Genomic DNA, 18,800 nt, shown 5'->3' with positions numbered 1-18,800 from the left:
CTTAGATTAATCTTGGAACAATATTGATTGGAATAATATTAATTTTACCCCATCAATTTAATGGAATTTTAATTAATATGTAAGGCAACATTATAATAATTCCAAATATTTAGAAATATTTTAGGAATATAAAGTCTTGGATACTTAATGTAATCTGTGGCAATTACAAAAGCTAAATCTTTACATTGTGCTATTGAGACTTCAGAGCCTAAAGGTAGTAAAAAAGATTTATCAAAGTTAATCCTAGGGAGATTGGCTTTATTGCAGTTATTAACCAGCACAAGGGAATTAATGTTCAAATATCCAAAACTAAATTGGCAATAACAGGGTAATTAGGAAAGGTACATACAAACAAAGAATGTTGACTAAAAGCCTATTAAATAAAAAAATGCTAAGATGCTTGCTCAGGCTACACATGTGTGAGAAAAGAGATTAAAATTAGCAATCAGGGTAGTATAAACTTTGAAATAGCATCATAAAATACATTTTATTGGTAGATAATACCATTATCCAAAAACGGATTTGAGGATTATAAACTTCTCTTACAGACCCCTGCCAAACCTGAGAAGAATATAGTACAGTATCTGACATGGCATGGACACACCAAAGCATAAAAAAAGAAGTCAAAAAATGACCCATGGTTAATGCTGAGTCCGCGCCATTGCTGGCTATCCATACACAAGCAGGTTCAGTTTCTTTGGATTCTTCTTTGCCTGCTTTTATATGCTGACACACAAAACCTGGCAACCTTGTCCGTCATTTCAGGGTCAAGTTCATCTTATATCCTGAATACTTAACAAAATGTTGAATCACGACATAAAATTTGGCCATGAATTAGCGTAGTTATCTAAAACTGGTAAAATATCATCAGTGTATAAAAATAATTTATAATCAAAACCTGTCAGCGTGATACCAGTAACATCACTAGATTGCCTAATAGACATTGTTAAGGGTTCCAAAATTAAATCGTAAGGCAGCAGAGAATGTGGGCCATCCTAATAAGTATCACATTGTAACTCAAATGTTTCTGAAATAAATTGGTTTGTTGTAATCCTGCACAGGGTTGTTGGTAGTACGTCTGTTAGCTGTGCATGTGGGAAAAGCCTTTTCCTGCATAATTCTCAATTTATGAAATGGGAGATGTGGTTAGCCTCCAATGCTAAGTGTATGGTCCATACTCTTCAGTTAGTTCTTTTGCTAATAATTTTAGCTGCTATTATTGGGTTTTGTTTTATCTATTCACTCGATTAACTGCTTTACCTGTTCTGGATGAAAAAAACAGGATACAAATTGAATGTTAAAGTAAATGTAGTTCTTGGTTCTTCCTCTGTCTTCTCTTACCTTTTAGGAATACGGGATCCCGAAGCATTTTGGCCTCTTCTATGCGATGGGCATTGCTTTGATGATGGAAGGTGTCCTCAGTGCTTGCTACCATGTCTGTCCCAACTACACTAATTTCCAGTTTGGTAAGTGGAGGGCTTTCCCTGGCCAATTCATGTCAAAGCCTTTTGGCCTTTTGAGCAGGTTGGGTTTAGTGGCATCTCGAGATTTCAGAAATGGTAATGCAAACAGGCGAAGTCAGTTTCTAATGTTTCTTCAGTATGATAGGTTTGCATGCTGTGAGACTGAAAAAACAGCTTTTCTGTTTTGTTCTGAGAACTGGTATCACAGGAGGTGTTGAGTTGGCAGTACGATGTTGAATAAGTGGCTGCATTCACAAAACAGGCTGAAACACACCCCCATTTTAGGTTTATATATTGTGCAAACACAGTTGGTTTATGTATGTAATTTTTTTCTTTTGGGGAGTGGGATCAGTGGGGTTTTCCTTTGTATCTTAAAACTGCTGAGCCTGTCTGCTACCTTGATTTAACAGAATAATTGAGTAAGATGCATAAAACTGTGCTGTTACCAGTTCTATAAAAACAATTATAAACAAGCAAAACAATCGTTTTTTTTTCTGTGCAGTACTGGAACAGAAATGTGTTTTTATATAGCATCCAGTCTTCTACTGTACCTAAGGGGTCTTGAGATTCCTCTGCTGGCTGCTGGTTTGGTAAATGGCTCTGCTCCCCTTTAATGTAGTTGCCCTATCTTTCAGTCCCCCAGTCCCCATGTCTTCAGTTGTAGTTCCCACTGTCTTCAGTTGGCTTTTGATGCCACAGTCAGTTGACTTTTGATACCACAGTCAAGAGGGCTCAGAAGCGTTGTTCTGAAAATTCACTTTCCAATTTGGAGAATATATTCTGTTTAATTGTCTGGCCTCATTATAGCAATCTCAGCCTTCTACAATAGCAGTCCTTTTAATAATTAATATCATTATTAGTTATTAGCCACCTAGAGTGGTAGTTATCTCTTTAATGTTAATAGATTTAACCACCATAAGAACTGTTCTGTTTTCTCTTCTTTTGGCAGATACCTCTTTCATGTATATGATTGCAGGACTGTGTATGCTAAAACTATATCAGACTCGCCACCCTGACATCAATGCCAGTGCTTACTCAGCCTATGCATCCTTTGCAGTGGTTATTTGCCTTGCTGTACTTGGAGTGGTAGGATTGTGTCTTATCCATTGGCCATGTTGTACATAGAGCCATGGGCAAGTCAGGCAGAACTTCTGAAAAAATTCATATAAAACTTAACTGCACACCCCCATGAACTTAAACTTAAATTCCACTGATGCCAGGTAGTAAAAAAACCAGCAGTGATAGGTGCTCCATTTGAAAAATGAAAGACAAAACTTTGTCTTACTGAATAATAATGCCAGAAATTTCATAGAAAGTTTTTTAAGTGCCACAGCCTAGAGAGAGTGCTTTTCTCAGAGTCCAGGTTCAGTCCCTGATTTGTTGAAATTATCAGAGCAGTAAATAAAAACAGTAAAAAAAAGTAAAAATAATAAACCATAATACTAAACTCACTACTGCAACAATAAAAAAGCAGTTTAAGCTCAAATACAACTCATTGCCTTAATAAAATAATCAAGAGCTGCATCTGTATTCAGTTTGCATTTAGGTTTTTGGAAATGCAATTTAGGTATTAAAATATAAATCAGACAATTATCCATTCCCATCCCTATTCTATAGTCTGAATTATTAAATTATTATTAAATTTTAAGTATTATTACATTAATTATTGAATTATTGGTATGTCTCACCAATCCTTTCTGATCAGCAAACTTAGCTTAAGTTGGAAAAAAGTTAACAATAGAGTATTTAATTTCTTTTATTTGAAAAGCAGGGTCTAGTACTAGTTGTTTCTAATACTGAGACAACTAACTATTTATTTATTCCTTCCAAGGTTTTTGGGAAAAATGTGTGGTTTTGGGTCCTCTTCTCCATCATCCATGTTGTGGCCTCTCTTGGTCTTAGCACCCAGATTTACTACATGGGTCGTTTTAAGATAGGTAAGTTTTACTTGGAAGTAAATCTAATTAAAATCCAATTGCTTTAGGATTTTAGCCCAAACACTGTTGGATAGCTGGTGGTTTTATATTTTGGAGAGAATGCTGGAGAAACACTATACTTAGCAGGGTAAAATTTTTATAAGAAATTAGTGGTTTGCCAAATTGATTAATATAGATGATGTCCTAACAGTGAGACACACGCTGAGACGAGTAGTAGTACTCTAATGTTTATTACTGCTACATAAACAGAATCCTAACAAACTGAATAAGCATGGGAAAAACCCAGACATATAAACCCCAAAGGCTAAGGTGGGCTTGATCTGTGTCTCTTTGAATGGTTGCTTAATTCCTCAGTACTACCCATGCGCTTTACAGCCTGGATGGGAGCCCCCTGCTCGCCATCCTTACTCATGACAGATGGTCTTTGAATGATTGTAATGAATCATGGCTTCAATTTATTGATATACGTACAGTGTGTCTGTAAATATATGTCTTGTATGTTTTTGTTTCTTTTTTAGCTTTTTTCCCCTTCTTTTATAATTTTGTGTATTGTATATACTCACGGATAAGCCGAGAATTTTAGATGCCAAGAAACACCCAAGGAATTGAGTTTGGCTTATCCAAAGATGGGCTTCTCTGTGAGTATATGTGGTAGGTTTTTGCCTCAGCTTTTTTAAAGTACCCGTATATCCTGTATACACTCACCGATAAGGCCATCCATGGAGAAGCAGACCCCCAAAGTTTTAACCAAAATACCATGAAAAATGTACCACCTTTGGGTAAGCCAATTGTGAAAATTAAAACACAAAAATTTTGAAGGTTGGCTTATCGTGGAAGGGCCTACCTGCAAGTATATACAATATTCCTTTTCTTTGTTTTTTTTTATTTAGTTAATTTAAAAACTTCAAAAAAGAAATTATTCTGGAGACTGCTGCTTGCATGAAAGAAAAATAGATAAGCTTTATTTAGGAAATAACATAGTGATATCATAGTGAGAGGTCACTAGGGGTTCCCTGGGAGATCACTATTTATTTATAAAATTATTTCAAATTTGGCCAACTTCCCATTAAAGAGGTAAGTTTCGTTCTTTGTTTTTAGTTTAAGAGCACTGTTAATGCACATACACAGGTCTACCCGTGAAACAAATATAATAATTTTGTAACTTTTGGCTTCTATTTGAGCCTGAATGTTCAGGGGTTCTCCGAGGCCTGAAAAATATTTCAAGGGTTCCTCCAGGGTCAAAAGGTTGAGAAAGGCTGGTCTAACCAGTAGAAAGCATGTTACATAGAGACACGCAGTCTTTTCTTAAAAAGTAATTAATTAATTAATTAAATTTTTATCCCGCCTTTATTATTTTCATAAATAACTCAAGGCAGCGAACATACCTAATACTCCTTCCTCCTCCTAGAAAAGCATAGAGTTCCTCTGTTAACTATCTCTACATCTACTACCCCTATTTCAATAAGTTATACTGTAAGTGCAGAAAGCCACTGCATGCAAACAGACACAGGATGAGAATGAGCTTTACTCTTTCTGGGTTTTTTTGCTCCTGATGGATTACATTAAAAGTAAGAATCCATCTTGACTTTTTCATTTATTACCTAATACTGACCATTAAGAGAGCCAGTCGGGTGCCCTGGTTAAGGCACCAGGCTAGAAACCGGGAGACGGTGAGTTCTAGTCCTGCCTTAGGCACGAAGCCAGCTGGGTGACCTTGGGCCAGACCCTCTCCCTCAGCCCTAGGAAGGAGGCAAGGGCAAACCACTTCTGAAAAACCTTGCCAAGAAAACTGCAGGGACTTGTGCAGGCAGTCTCTGAGAATCGGACACGATTGAACGGATTTAAAAAAACTGACTATTAGGGGATTGCATATTAGTTGTTTATGTAAAAAGATTTATATGGCTGCCTATCTTACATATAAACTCTTGCAATTGGCAGTTTCTCTCCCTAAAGTACTTAACCTGATTGTCAGTGACTGTGTATTGAAGGAATCAATTACTTTTCGGCAGGTGGTGCTTTCCACAGGGAGTATAGGGCTGGCTATTGTGTATGTATGTTCATTCCAGGTTGTCATACATTTGGAGACATTTCCCAGCTACCTCAGACTTCCTTGCTGTATCATTATATTCTTCTCACAAACATTTTCCCCTTTCTTTTCTGCTTCACTTGGTGCCAGATGTCTCTGATCCAGGTAACTTTGGCAGCCAGAATAAAAAGCATGCTCCTTTTTCTGGATCTTTATGGAAATAGCTTGAGTCTCCAGGGCTTTCAGGACACATATAGTAAAACAAGCCAGGTGGCATAACTACTCCATGGAGATTTCTCAGGAATGCTGGTGGTTGGAGATGTGTGAATGGGCACATTTCAGCAACTTTACTGGCAGATCCACTAAGGGAGATATGTTTCCATAAAATGCTTCCATAGGGCTTAGTTTTAAAAAGCAACCTAGCAAACAAAAATGGTAGGGAAGCTGAGAATTATAGAATGACAGTATCTCTAGTTAAACACTGAAAAGACCTGAGGACATAAAAGATCAAAGTTAGTTCCTGGCAGGGACTCAGGGCATGGTATAGTGAGGGTGCCACAGCTGAAAAAGCCATCTGTTCTTTGATAGTGGTAGAACTAAGACTTGGGTAGCAATGGTAGCAATGATTCCTAGAGGAAAAGAGCCTTCCAGATACACATGTCCTTAGTTGCATGGGACTTTAAGTATTAAAGCAAGTATCAACCTGCATTCAAAAATGTATTGGGAGTTATTGAAACATTTCCACTCTCCCTGTCTTAGTCGAGATTATAGCAGCTATGTTTTGATGAAATTGTAGTTTTCTAATATGCATGGATTGTGATACAGGATCCAGATGTTCCATGTTATTTTTGTCCCAGAAGGATCGACATTAATGCATTAGCCAGAGCTGGTAGAAAGCAGTTCGTGCCTTAGAATATGTCGCTAAGAGACATACCAGCATTCAAATGGTTGATCTGCTATAGTAGAAATGAGCAATTAGTAGGAAGGGGTAGAATTAACTTTCATTTTTCTGTTTCTTCAGCTTGGAGAGTGTAAAAGGCCTGGCTGATAGTGTGATAATTTTAGGTGGGACTGAAGATTAAGGGGTGAAATGAGTATATAAATTCTTGTAAAGGTTTAATGCATCCACGTTGCCACTTAGCAAACAAATTGGGGAAAGCCATGTCACTGAAAGTTGGCATTTTTGCTGCTAAATTTTGGCTACATGCTGTGGAGGTGCTCTGGAAGGTGTAAAAGGACAGTCTGTGATTACCAATCCATAACTGAGATTACAGTCCTCTCCTACAAAAAAATCTGCTCCTAATCACCCCAAGTTTTCCTGGCTTTCAGCTGTCTAGTATTAGTGTAAAAAAATATTTTTATTTTTTTGGGACGCGGTGGCGCTGCGGGTTAAACCGCTGAGCTGTCGATCGGAAGGTCGGCGGTTCGAAACCGCGCGGCGGGGTGAGCTCCCGTTGCTCGTCCCAGCTCCTGCACACCAAGCAGTTCGAAAACATGCAAATGTGAGTAGATTAATTGGTACCGCTTCGGCGGGAAGGTAACGGCGTTCCGTGAGTCATGCTGACCACATGACCCGGAAGTGTCCTATGGACAACGCCGGCTCCAAGGCTTTGAAACGGAGATGAGCACCGCCCCCTAGAGTCGGACACGACTGGACTTTACGTCAAGGGAAACCTTTACCTTTACCTTTAGTGTTAAATAATTGGTAGTCAGAATCCTTTGCCACTTTTCTGAAAATCAAACATTTTTCAATAGATTTCAGTCTACTTTGTGCCAAACCCTTGCTTCTCAGTCCTGGGTTATATAGTTGCTTCATTATGATCTTAGTCAAATATTGATTGCCATGTTTGTTTTTGTTCTTTTCTGTGGTAGACCTTGGGATTTTTCGACGTATGGTTATAGTGTTGTACACAGATTATGTAAAGCAATGCAGCCGACCCATGTACATTGTAAGTACTTCCTTCAGTCCCTTGAAGCTATCTGATGGATTATGAAAATGGTTTTCTTTTTCATTTGAAAACATACAAATTGGTTAAAATAACATACTTTTCTACTGCATTAGTAATCCATTTTCTGAAATGACTTTGACTAGAAAAACTATGGATGGATTCCACATAGAATTTGTCTTCATGGTCTCTGTGTATCAGCTGTATAGGATGTGCCTGCATTGAACTGTCATGAGGAACTTTCTCTGCCTGACAAGATGCTTAGTGGGAGACCCACTTTCCCCTGCACATACAGGTGGTCCTCAAGGTACGACCATTTGTTCAGTGACTGTTCAAAGTTACAGCAGTGCTGAATGAATAGTACTTATGCATGGTCCCTGAAGTTATGGCCATTGCAGTGCCCCCGTGGTCACGTGATCAAAATTTGGGTGTTTGGTAGCCCACTCACGCTTAACAACATCAGGGGAGTTTCACCTTCCCCCACCAGCCTATCTCCCCCCCACACACACACACATTTCTTCCCTTTCAGCCACCCTGCACAGCAGCACTCCTCAGCAGCAGCGGCAGTGCCGGGGCTAAAGTAGACGCCTGGGGCCTTCAGCAGTCTCTGCCAGCTGCCACCTTCCCCATGCCTCTACTTCAGTCCCAGCACTGCTGCCACCACCGGAGTGCCACCTCAGGCCCCATGCCATGGCCAGCCACCCCAGTGCCACAGCGCAAAGCCCCAGCCAACCCCACTGCCCTGCGCTCCACTCATCCTGCTGGCCTTACTGCCCAGCACTCCGCTGGCCCTGCGGCCTTGCCACCCTGTGCTCGCCCTGCCAGCCTTGCCGCCCCCAGCCGACCTTCACCGATTCCCTCCCTCTGCTGATGGCCTGTCCCTATGTGAGACAGCTGCTGGCCACGCCAGGCCTTCTACCTGAGGCCACTTGCACCGTTCTCCAAATTGTGTGGGCTGTTCTTGTAATGCTTTGGAAGGCCTCAGAAGCTTTCTGAAGGCTTTCAGAAGCATCACAAGAATGGCCTGTGCTACTTGGAGAACAGCATGAACAGCCTTGGAAAGAAGCCTGGCGCGGCCAGCTGCTGCCTTGCACAGGGTCAGCCATCCATGCCTCGTCATCAGCAGGAGAAAGATGGCGAAGGTCGGCTGGAGGTGTAGGGCCAGTGAGTGCAGGGCTGGCAGGGCGGAAGGCCAGAGAGTGCAGGGCAGTTAGTGCAGGACTGGCAGGGTGGCAGGGCAAGCAGAGCGCAGGGCAGCAAGACCAGCAGAGGTGGCGGAGTGCAAGGTGGCCAAAAAGGCGGTGATGCGGGGGAGATAGGCGGGTGAGGGGAGTTGAAGAGGAGGCGGTCCATTACCTTACCAGGGCTCAGGGCTGGGAGGAACAAAGCTGGGAGTGGCTTAGATTGTGGTGGATCCTTGCCTAACGACCAGTGGGGTTTGGTTAATGACAGCAATGGGGAGCGCCGGGATTGCTGTCGCCAAGCAATGCGGCCACATGACATCACACTTTATGACTGCATCACTTAGCGATGGAAATTCTGTTCCCAATTACTCATAACTCAAGGACTACCTGTACACTTACGTGTGGCTGATGTTCTCTCCTCGGTTCCTTTTTGATCATAACTGGATTCTTTCTTCATATCTTATTTGCATAGCTGAGGAAGATGTCATTCCCATCACTGCTACTTTCCAGTGCAATCTATTGTGCATTGGTCAGACCCCATCTTAACAATTATATTCAATTCTGGCACTCTACTTTAAGGAAGATTTAGGCAACTAGTCAGCAAGGATTATCAGGAGCCTGAAAATTAAGTCCTGCAAAGAGAGACTGGATATGTTTAATTTGATAGAGAAAACTGAGGAAAGATCAAAAATCTAAAATAATTCTTCAAAAGATACATCAGAAGAGATACATCAGAAAAAAAACTGTTCTCCATGAACAATTATAATGTAATTAAGTTACCAAATGGTAGATTTTGATTTAATATAAGGAAATATGTCCTAACACAGATGGTGAGTTCCCCTTAGATGTTTTTAAGCAAAGACTGGACAAACATTTCTCAGAGACCTTTTAATCTGGATTCTGGGTTGGATTCAATGGACTAGAGAGCCCCTTATCATTTTATAGATTTCTGTAACTTAGTTCTGGCATTCAGATAGCCAAAGTGTTCTGGGTGACAGAGGGTGGGCAAAGGTGGGGATCTGTGTTTGCACGAGAAAACGTATATGTGGAATGAGAGTGGGAACTTCTAAACAATCAGACGTCCTCTAAATACTTACAATGATGCTAAAGCAACTACAAATATAAATCAGATAAGCAGCTTCACATTACAAACTTAAGTATGCTGCTAATTATTTCCTGTTAAAATCATTGGGACAAAACTGAAAAATGTTGCTATGACTTGGTGACTTCATGCCTTGCAGTTGTTCTGTTGTGACTTTATACACATTTTTAGCTATTCTTTCTGTTCTCTAGGACAGAATGATTCTGCTTGTTGTTGGGAACCTGGTTAATTGGTCTTTGTAAGTAGCAAATGTATGTTTATATGTTTGTAGATGTATATTGTACAATCAAGAGATGAAGGTGTCTGTTGGAGGAGTTCTCCCTCTCTCTCTGAAATAGCACTGCCTGCTATTTTTAAAACATTTTTTCAAGTTGAAAAATTATCTATTATATAACAGTTTGTTCCCATTCCCTGTTCCCCAGCCTGGAAATTTCACAATTTTATTGCAGCATAGGAACCAGATTTCATTAAGGAATCAACCTGGCAACTATTGGAATAAATACTTGTTCCTTCCTTGCCGCACCCCCACCCACCCACACCTCGGCCTTAAGGCATTGCCATCCCCAGCAGAGAATCAGGAAGAGCCTCTGCTTCTCTTTGACTCTTGTGACTCGGGCTTAGAAAAAGGAGGGGGGTGGGATGGGGAGCAGAGGAAAACATCTGCTTCCGGTCCGTATTATCTAAGGGAGCTATAATGGTAAGAGGGATGGGAAATGTACCATCTCAATTATGCTCCCACCTCTTCTCTAGCTGGAAATCCCCGTTTTAGCATCTGCACAGAGAATCACCCTGGCTGTAGGAGATGATTTGTAGCTTTATTCTAACACTGAGCGCTTGTATCTATTGCTTGATATATTCACAATGTGATTTTCTGTTTGTTAGGACCTGTTCACAAATATTGGAGCTTTGCTTGGGAATAAAATGCCTAGAAAAAGAGATTATGAGGAAACAAACCAAAAGAGAACAAGTCTGCTCAATCTCATCCATGTGTTCACTTTTTGCATTACTGGGGCCAGTCCTCAGTTTAAATTGGCCCAAGATGTCATAACTGGTTTATTATAAGAGGTGCTGCGGTCTTTTCTAAAATGCTTTCTTCTACAGTGACCGGGAGGCATGGTCAAAATCATTTAATTTCTGGAGCCACTTTTAACTGAACTAGTGGATTTGTGGCAAGGGCTTTTGAAGAATGGTTGATCTTTGGTTTTCAGGTAGATAGGTCTTCAAGATACTTTAAACTATAATTAAAACAATTAATTAAAGCATAATTATTATAATTTTCTAACTAGAAAATCATAGTTATTCTAAACAAATTAATCTGGATCAGCATTGTATGGTTTTGTGCAACCATCCTGGATTACATTGCCTTTGTTCTTCTCTCTTAGTGCAATTTTTGGACTGGTATATCGACCAAGAGATTTTGCTTCTTACATGTTGGGCATTTTTATCTGTAATCTTCTGCTGTATCTTGCCTTTTATGTCATCATGAAGGTACGTAGTCCTTATTACTTGTTACTTAGTGGCTTTCATGCTGCTAAACTTAGAGAGACTGCATTAAAGAGGGGGATTAGGTTGTTGTATGGTAGAATATGTTTGCTAGGTGCTCACCTTCCAGATCTGCCCTTCCAGAGTTCACTACAGGTTTTTTAGCCCTTGGATAAGAGACCTTAGCGAATATTATTAGTTTATGATAATATTGTTCTTAGGAGGCAGAGAGTACATCTTCTGTATAATCAGAGTACATATGATATATCTGAATTTGGAAAAGCACCAATCAACTACTACGTTAAGTTAAATACAGGTATCATGATTAACTGTGTTCCACAGCCTCAAACTTAAAGGGGAAAGTACAATTTACCAAAGATCACAAAAATTGCCAGGTTCCTTCTGTGGAAATGCCAGGTTGAAAAGGAGGAAGAGAAAGGCCCCATACTTCCAATGAGATTATCCCCCTTCCTGAAGGACCTATGACCAGGTGTGAACATCTAGGGAAGAGGGCAACCTCTAGGACTTCCCTAGAGTCAAGAGTGTAAGGGTTGTGTGGGTGGAGTGCTTTGCTTTGATGTTGCACCAAATCCCCTACTGCTGTGATTTCAGGATACTTGAACATTTTAGGCTAGGCAATGCTAAAGACATGGTAGTATGCAACAAATTCAGGCAGATTCCTCTGACTCTCAGTTCAAACAAAGATGGGCTTGAAGAGAAAGCTCTAGCTTTTCTACAATTTGATTAGTTATCTCTTATGTCACCTTTTGGCCTTTTACATGCATCTTGTAGGAAATGCCCATTAAAATATTATACTTTTTGTCTTTACAGCTCCGCAGTTCAGAGAGGCTATTGCCTTTCCCCCTCTTTTGTATTGTGGCCACAGCTGTGGTTTGGGCTGCAGCTCTTTATTTCTTTTTCCAGAACCTTAGCAGCTGGGAGGTAGGTTTCTCTCTTTTTTCTTGCTTCTGTTGCACTTCAGGAGTATTTGAAATGACCAAAGGACACCAGAAGGAAACCAGTGGTCAAAGAAGCATTGGAGAGTATATGGACAAAATTTCAGAATCAGAAGATATTTTCATTTAAAACTCGGCTCTTGGCCTCCTTCCCTGTGACCCTAATTTCTTACACCAAGATCTGTAGAATAACAATATAAAACTAGCTTGATTCTTTAACATATTATTGAATCTAGATCATATGGCAACATGTTTTTCCATTTTCTCCTTCTCATTTTTATAGTATAAGACATTTCAAAAATTGATAAAGAACACATCTCTCAAAACCATCAAGAGCATGAATTTCTACCTATGTAGGATCATTCTATTTGCCTAAACCCCAGGTTTGGTAAAGCTAGAGCATTTCATTAAAAAGTCAAATTCATATTTTTCGAGTATAATTCAGTTCCACATTTACTTCTTTGACAACTATGTTTTCCCAGTGTTCTATTAACGTATGTAATACCTTGAACCCCCCCTCCCAAAAGAAGGAGCAGCAACTATAAAGGGTTCATCCTTAGGAGAAAGGCAGGTACATTCTTAGAGCTGATCTCCACAACCGCTTGCCCCAGAGGTCGGAGGGACATTGTTGCCCTTTACCATCCCCAGCCCACCAGGAAGGCCAGCCATCGGGGAATCTGAACATACCCAATTACCAAGGAACCTTTTTATTAGTGCTGTTGAAGAAAATTGTGCCCATTTGTACAGACTTATCCAACATTAGCATTTGAAATTTATCTATCTATCTATCTATCTATCTATCTATCTATCTATCTATCTATCTATCTATCTATCAGATTTGTCACCACCCATCTCCTCCAACCGGAGGGACTCTGGGCGGTTTACAATACAGAATAAATATACAATAAAATTCTAATAAATATACAGTAAAATTCTAATAAAATTCCATTAAAACTAAAACAATTTCTTAACTACCCCAGCTCATAAAATCCAGAGGGCCGTGGTCTCATTCTGTCCTTGTGTAGGAGGGGCACTTCAAGGCACTAGCCAGCCCCAAGTATGACTATTCTCCTCCCTGCCCCAAGCCCAGTGGCAGAGCCAGGTCTTCAGTTTCCTCAGGAAGGCTAGGAGCGATGGGGCTAATCTCACCTCCGGGAGCAAGATGTTCCAAAGGGCGGGCGCTACTGCCGAGAAGGCCCGCCTCCTGGACCCTGCCAGATGGAATTCCCTTATTGACGGGGTCCGCAGCATGCCCTCTCTGCATGAGCGGGTGGGACGGGCTGATGATACGGGGAAGAGGCGGTCCCTCAGGTAACCCGGTCCCATGCCATGTAGGGCTTTAAAGGTGATAACCAACACCTTGAATTGGACCCAGAAGCAAACTGTTATCCAATGCAGATTTCATGGACAATGCAGATTTCATGCAACTTCATGGACATTATATAGTCAGTACTATCAGACCCATTTTAATTACATTTGATATTTATTTGTTTTAATCTTTATTTTATTTTATAGCTACTTACTTAAAAGCCCTCTAAAAATCAGAGCAGCTTACATATGACTCCTTAATAGCATCTCATTCAACAATTTTGTTCTTTTCACCACGTGCTTCCTCTTTAGATTGGCAGATACAGTCTAAGTCTGCTTACTGTGCTTTTCATAGTTAAGTAAAGAAGAGCATTTAATCATAAGAGATCATAATCATAAGAGATATAAGGCTAGATAGGATACAAGGTTACATTGTCTGTTTGGGGAACATCTAGAATTCACTGGTTTTATCATTTTCTCCAGGAAACTCCGGCACAATCTCGTGAAAAAAACCGGCCATGTATCCTTCTGGGATTCTTTGATGACCATGATATTTGGCACTTCCTCTCAGCTGCTGCCTTGTTCTTCTCATTCTTGGTGAGATTTTTCTTAATAACAAAATTATGTCCTAAAGTAAATCATGCTAGCTAGATTCCTAGCCCTGTTGCACTGTATAACATTGTACAATTTGCAATTTTTCCTTTCTTGTAATGAAAATGGTTTGCTTTCTATAATGAAAATAGATGGTAGCCCTAAATAAGAAAAAACATACAGGTAATCCTCACTTATTGACCACTCGTTCGGTGATTGTTTGAAGTTACGACGGTGCTGAAAAATGAGACTTAAAACTGGTCCTTGAAGTTGTGATCGTTGCAGCATCCCTGCAGTCACATGATCATGATTTGAGCACTTGTAAATCAGCATGCATTTATGACAGTCTCAGCGTCCCACAGTCATGTGATTGCCATTTGCAGCCTTCACAGCTGGCTTCTGACAAGCAAAGTCAATGGGGAAGCCAGCAGGAGGTTGTAAGTCGCATCACATGACATCGCATTTAATGACCTGTGCTGATTTGCTTAACGACCGCAGCCAGAACTGATGAACTGCTATCATAAATCAGGTATGATCACCTGATTTTTCACTTTACAACCATGTTGCTTAGTGACAGAGTTGCCAGTCCCAGTTGCTGTCGGTGAGGACTAACTGTACTGGATCAAGCCAAAAAGTGCTATTAGCCCAGAAGTCAATTTCCCACAGTACCTACCAGATGTATATAAGAATTTCTCTTGCATTATTTGCCACACCATCTTTCATTTTGGAAATGGTATGTACAGATAGTCCTCGTTTAGTGACTGTTTGCAGTTATGACAGTGATGAAAAAGTAACTTTGTGACCAATCCTCACATTTGCAACCTTTGCAGGTCTGTAAAGCAAAGGAAAGCTGAAGTAAGATGTAAGCACAGATGCAGTTTCACTTAGCAACTGCTTCGCTTAACAAATGAGTTGCTATTCCCAATTGTGGTTGCTAAACGAGGACTACCTGTAATTAGTAGCCATTTCTACAGTCATGCTTAGACCCCATGAGTGATGCAAACACCTAGAACGATCAGCCATTCTTTATTACCAGGTATTCTGTAGCCCTTTCCTGCCCTTTAGGAATTCCTTTTAGTTGCCATGAATACGTTGTTGTTGTTAGCTGCTGTCGAGTCGTTTATGACTCAAGGCGACCCTCTGTATAACAGAACGAAATGCTGTTCGGTCTTGCGCCATAGGCCTGCCTGTTCCAGTGTTTGCATCCACTGTTGCTGTAACTGTATCAATCCATCGCACTGAAGGTCTTCCTCTTTTCCGCTGGCCCTCGACTTTACCAAACATGATGTCTTTCCTGACAATGTGCCCAAAGTGAATGAATATATCAGAAGAATATTTAGGCAGTATCACTCCAAAGTAGAGATAACACAATCAAAAATTGTGCTGCCAGGAACAAATAATTGCATTTTTTTACTCATATAGGTACAAATTGGTTTAGAGTTATAAATATGTGCCTGTTCTCTTTAAAACCTGTAGTGGAGCATGCCCACTTCAACTTTAAGAAATCGCTTTTCCTTCTTACCTATCACTAACTCATCTTTGTTTGCTCAAATGGAAGAGGGGAGCTCTTTCAATCTGAGGTCTTACCTGATTTGTACAGAATAGGAAATAGAATTTATGAGGACCTCCCCAGGCAACAGATTGGGCCCACAAGCTTATTGTTTCTGTGAAAGAGAATTTTTAGGATGTGAGAGAGGATGTAATGAATCATCTTATTGTGAATTACATATAACTTTCCTAAAGGGGAAAGGCCAATCTTGTACATATTCATAATAATTAGGAATGCCATCTTTCATGTGAGCTGCTTGAGAATAAGATCCAAAGAGCAATTATGAGCAACTCCTTGCAGCCCTCCCATCTGTCTTTCCGAGAGTGTCCAAGATGCTGTTGTGGCAATAAGGTGCAAAAGGACAGACTTCAATGACACTCCAGTGGCTTTTTCCCCAGCACAACTGACTCACGCTAGCCTACCAATTGGTTTGTGGCCGGAGGACAAACTGCAGTTTTGTGCTGTCTTTTGTGCAACGAAACCAGCATGTTCCTGGGCATAAAGGAGCAAAAATGGTGCTCTCTTCTTTGCTGGAACGTGCTTGGTTCAAATGATCAAGAAGGTGTTGTGTTTTATCTATAAGTCCATTCATCCAACAAGCTCAATCAAATCATTTAAGGCTACAGCTTATTATTCAGATCCATGAATCTATTTGCGTTGGGTCAGAATCAAGTCCCAATTACTATTAAAATACACCGAGCCGGGTTTTACAAACTCAGAAGGGATTAACTCTCCATTCTGCCCTGAAGTCATAGAAACAGGTGTTTAGAGCACTTCTGAAGGAGTGGGTTTACACTTTGCAGAGAGGGCTGGTATTCTGTGGACATGGCCTGCTGGTTAGGTCATGTCTTGGTAAAGTTTGGTTTGGACTATTGAGTTAGTTTGTGGGCAGGCCGTCCTTTGCTTCAGATCCAGAGCAGGGTAGTCCGTGTGGTCCCGTACTTTTCCTCATTCTCTGCATTTCCTCCTTTCCCCAGTCTGGACTTTGGCTGGGTCTTCAGGAACATTACCAGGTCAAACTGCAGGTGCTGACCACATGTACAGGAATATCCAGTCGTTCGATAATTTGAATGTAATTCAGGCTTCCAAGCTGTTGGGTTGATCATGAAATTAGGGTCACTTAAGCTTCCCCACGTAAGAAAATGGCCACTTCTTCCATCTAGCCTCTACTCTAGGGAACCTGCTCCCTCTCAAACTATGTATGGAGTCTGACCTCCCAAGGTTTCAAAAGGCTCTTAAAATATTTTGCTTTTTAATGATCTTTACTAAACTGGAAGAACCAGTATTTTCAGTGGTGGTCCCTGATACTGTTTTAAATTATGTTAACGCTGGTGTTAGATAATGTTTGTGAATGTTATGTATGTTGTGATGTTTTATTGTTTGCTCGCACAGTGTTTAAGTGTGGGCTAAATATAAATACTGCTACAACTGCTAGAAAATTACCTTCATGCAGGGGTGTTTTGCTGGTGGGAAGGAGAGTCATCATGGTCCAGATGAAAGAAGAAAAAGGGAAAAAACAATTATTCTGAGTATCTATCTTTTTAAAACAACGTATTATTTGAGTCAGACACAGGCAACTTCCTGTTATATTCCACTTAAACCAATTTTAGGAAGGAAGGGCAGGGGGAAATAACCTTGGGGGGGGGAATAAAAAAATTGTAAAAATAGAAAACATTCCTATTACAAAACATCAGTGGCTGGATCAACAGCTGGGATAACTAAACATTTCCATCATCTGATGGAAATAGTTCATTTAGCTCTTGGTAACTCCCAGGATAGCAGCAGTTGCCCAAGGACATACTCAGACGTCCCCCCATCACAAACAAGTGTCCAATCCACAGCATACTTCTGCATTTAGCCTCTTCCTTGTGCCAGAATGGCTGTCTTGCCTCAAATGTGTCCCTTCTACTACTCTCTGTTTTAGAATGAGCTGGCTTTTATGAATAGCCTGAAGCCAGAGGATACTTCTGATGGCTTGAAAGGATCCCCTGTCTGGATACCACTTCTCCTATTCAGCCACCTTGCTTGTTGTTGTTGTTATTCTTGGCTTGGGGAAACATCCTTTGAAAGGGAAGGAGAACTTCCAGAACATATTAAAGCTGCATTTAAAGGTTTAAAAGATATGGGAAAATCTGAGCACAGCAAAAGTAGTTTTCTCCTTGTCACCAGCTGGATCAGATTGTACTTTAGATTCTTTATTGAACTGAAGTAACCAGGGTGTCCACCTGGGAAGGGAAAATGACAACACATGATTGAATGCATCATACAACTTGCCATGACTTACATTCTTGCATTGGACAACAGGATGCAAGTATGTAATCATGGCATTTGCATTGTCACTGCACACATGGGATCCTTGCATTCATCAATTTGCTGGAGACAGTGGTATCTCACAGTATGGTATTTGTATCACCAAATCCTTTTCCTTGGAGAAATGCTGAAATATGCATATGTGTGGGGGTGGAGGGGGGAAGCAGCTACTATTCAGATTTCTAGGAGGGAAATGACATTGGTTAGATCTCTCCTGATTGACTAGAAGACTGATGAGCCATTCCTGCCTGTACTTCTATTTGCTGGCCAAGAAAAAAAAAGCTGTATGAGTCTTTTGACATGCCTGTGACATTTTCTTTGCTCTAGGGCCTGCTGACCCTGGATGATGACCTGGATTCTGTGCCAAGAAACAAGATACCTGTCTTTTGAGCTATGGGCGAAGAACAGTGTTTGATGCTTCACAGTGAAATTTACTGTGTGGTGCAGTCAGAACAGAGCACCAAGTACACATTGGAAAGAAGCTTCTTTTAAACAATTCCTATATGGGAAAACTTGAACACTGCAAAAATCCCATTGTCCTCAACATCAGCTGGATCAGATCTATAGCATAATGCATTATGTTGAGACAAATCAAGCTGGGGTGTTCACAGGCTCTCTTGAGGCAGTCTTCACTTGCTTGTAATGGATAAAGTTTATTCCCAACATTGTAGTTTCCCAGTTTGTAATTTACCAAATGCACACTGAATGATTGTCCTTTGGGCTACTCATGTTCTGTTGCTTGATTAGTCAGAATTACTTTATACAGTACTGAAATATCCCAGAGGTCCTTATGTAGAACTTCTTTGCAACTATCAGGTTTGTTACATAAAATTATGATAACCCATTCTTCTGGTACTGGAAGACCCACTGGAGCATAACGCAATCTCTTTTCTTCCTACAGTAGACAATGCAAATAGTGCAACCCACCTCCCTTTCAGAGGGAGGA

General features: G+C 40.6%; 1 protein-coding gene across 2 annotated transcripts in view; it reads left to right on the top strand.

The window, feature by feature from the left end:
• Positions 1–18,532, top strand: part of SIDT1 (SID1 transmembrane family member 1) — a 56,338-nt gene extending 37,806 nt beyond the window's left edge. The window contains exons 17-25 of one of the 2 annotated variants that reach the window (XM_063294621.1): positions 1,349–1,466; positions 2,413–2,549; positions 3,295–3,400; positions 7,299–7,375; positions 9,850–9,896; positions 11,041–11,146; positions 11,972–12,082; positions 13,888–14,001; positions 18,182–18,532. In XM_063294621.1, coding sequence (XP_063150691.1) covers positions 1,349–1,466; positions 2,413–2,549; positions 3,295–3,400; positions 7,299–7,375; positions 9,850–9,896; positions 11,041–11,146; positions 11,972–12,082; positions 13,888–14,001; positions 18,182–18,244 — 879 coding nt within the window. In that variant the 3' untranslated portion in view covers positions 18,245–18,532. Of the gene's footprint in view, positions 1–1,348; positions 1,467–2,412; positions 2,550–3,294; positions 3,401–7,298; positions 7,376–9,849; positions 9,897–10,540; positions 10,867–11,040; positions 11,152–11,971; positions 12,083–13,887; positions 14,002–18,181 lie in introns of those variants that run through there. The other variant, XR_010067283.1, reaches the window with a different exon arrangement.
• The last annotated feature ends 268 nt before the right edge of the window (positions 18,533–18,800 follow it).

This window comes from Candoia aspera, chromosome 2 (genome assembly GCF_035149785.1).
Source record: "Candoia aspera isolate rCanAsp1 chromosome 2, rCanAsp1.hap2, whole genome shotgun sequence".
Classification (NCBI taxonomy): Eukaryota; Metazoa; Chordata; class Lepidosauria; order Squamata; family Boidae; genus Candoia; species Candoia aspera.
Note: the sequence above shows the minus strand (reverse complement) of the source record. Positions and strands in the feature narration are given on the sequence as shown.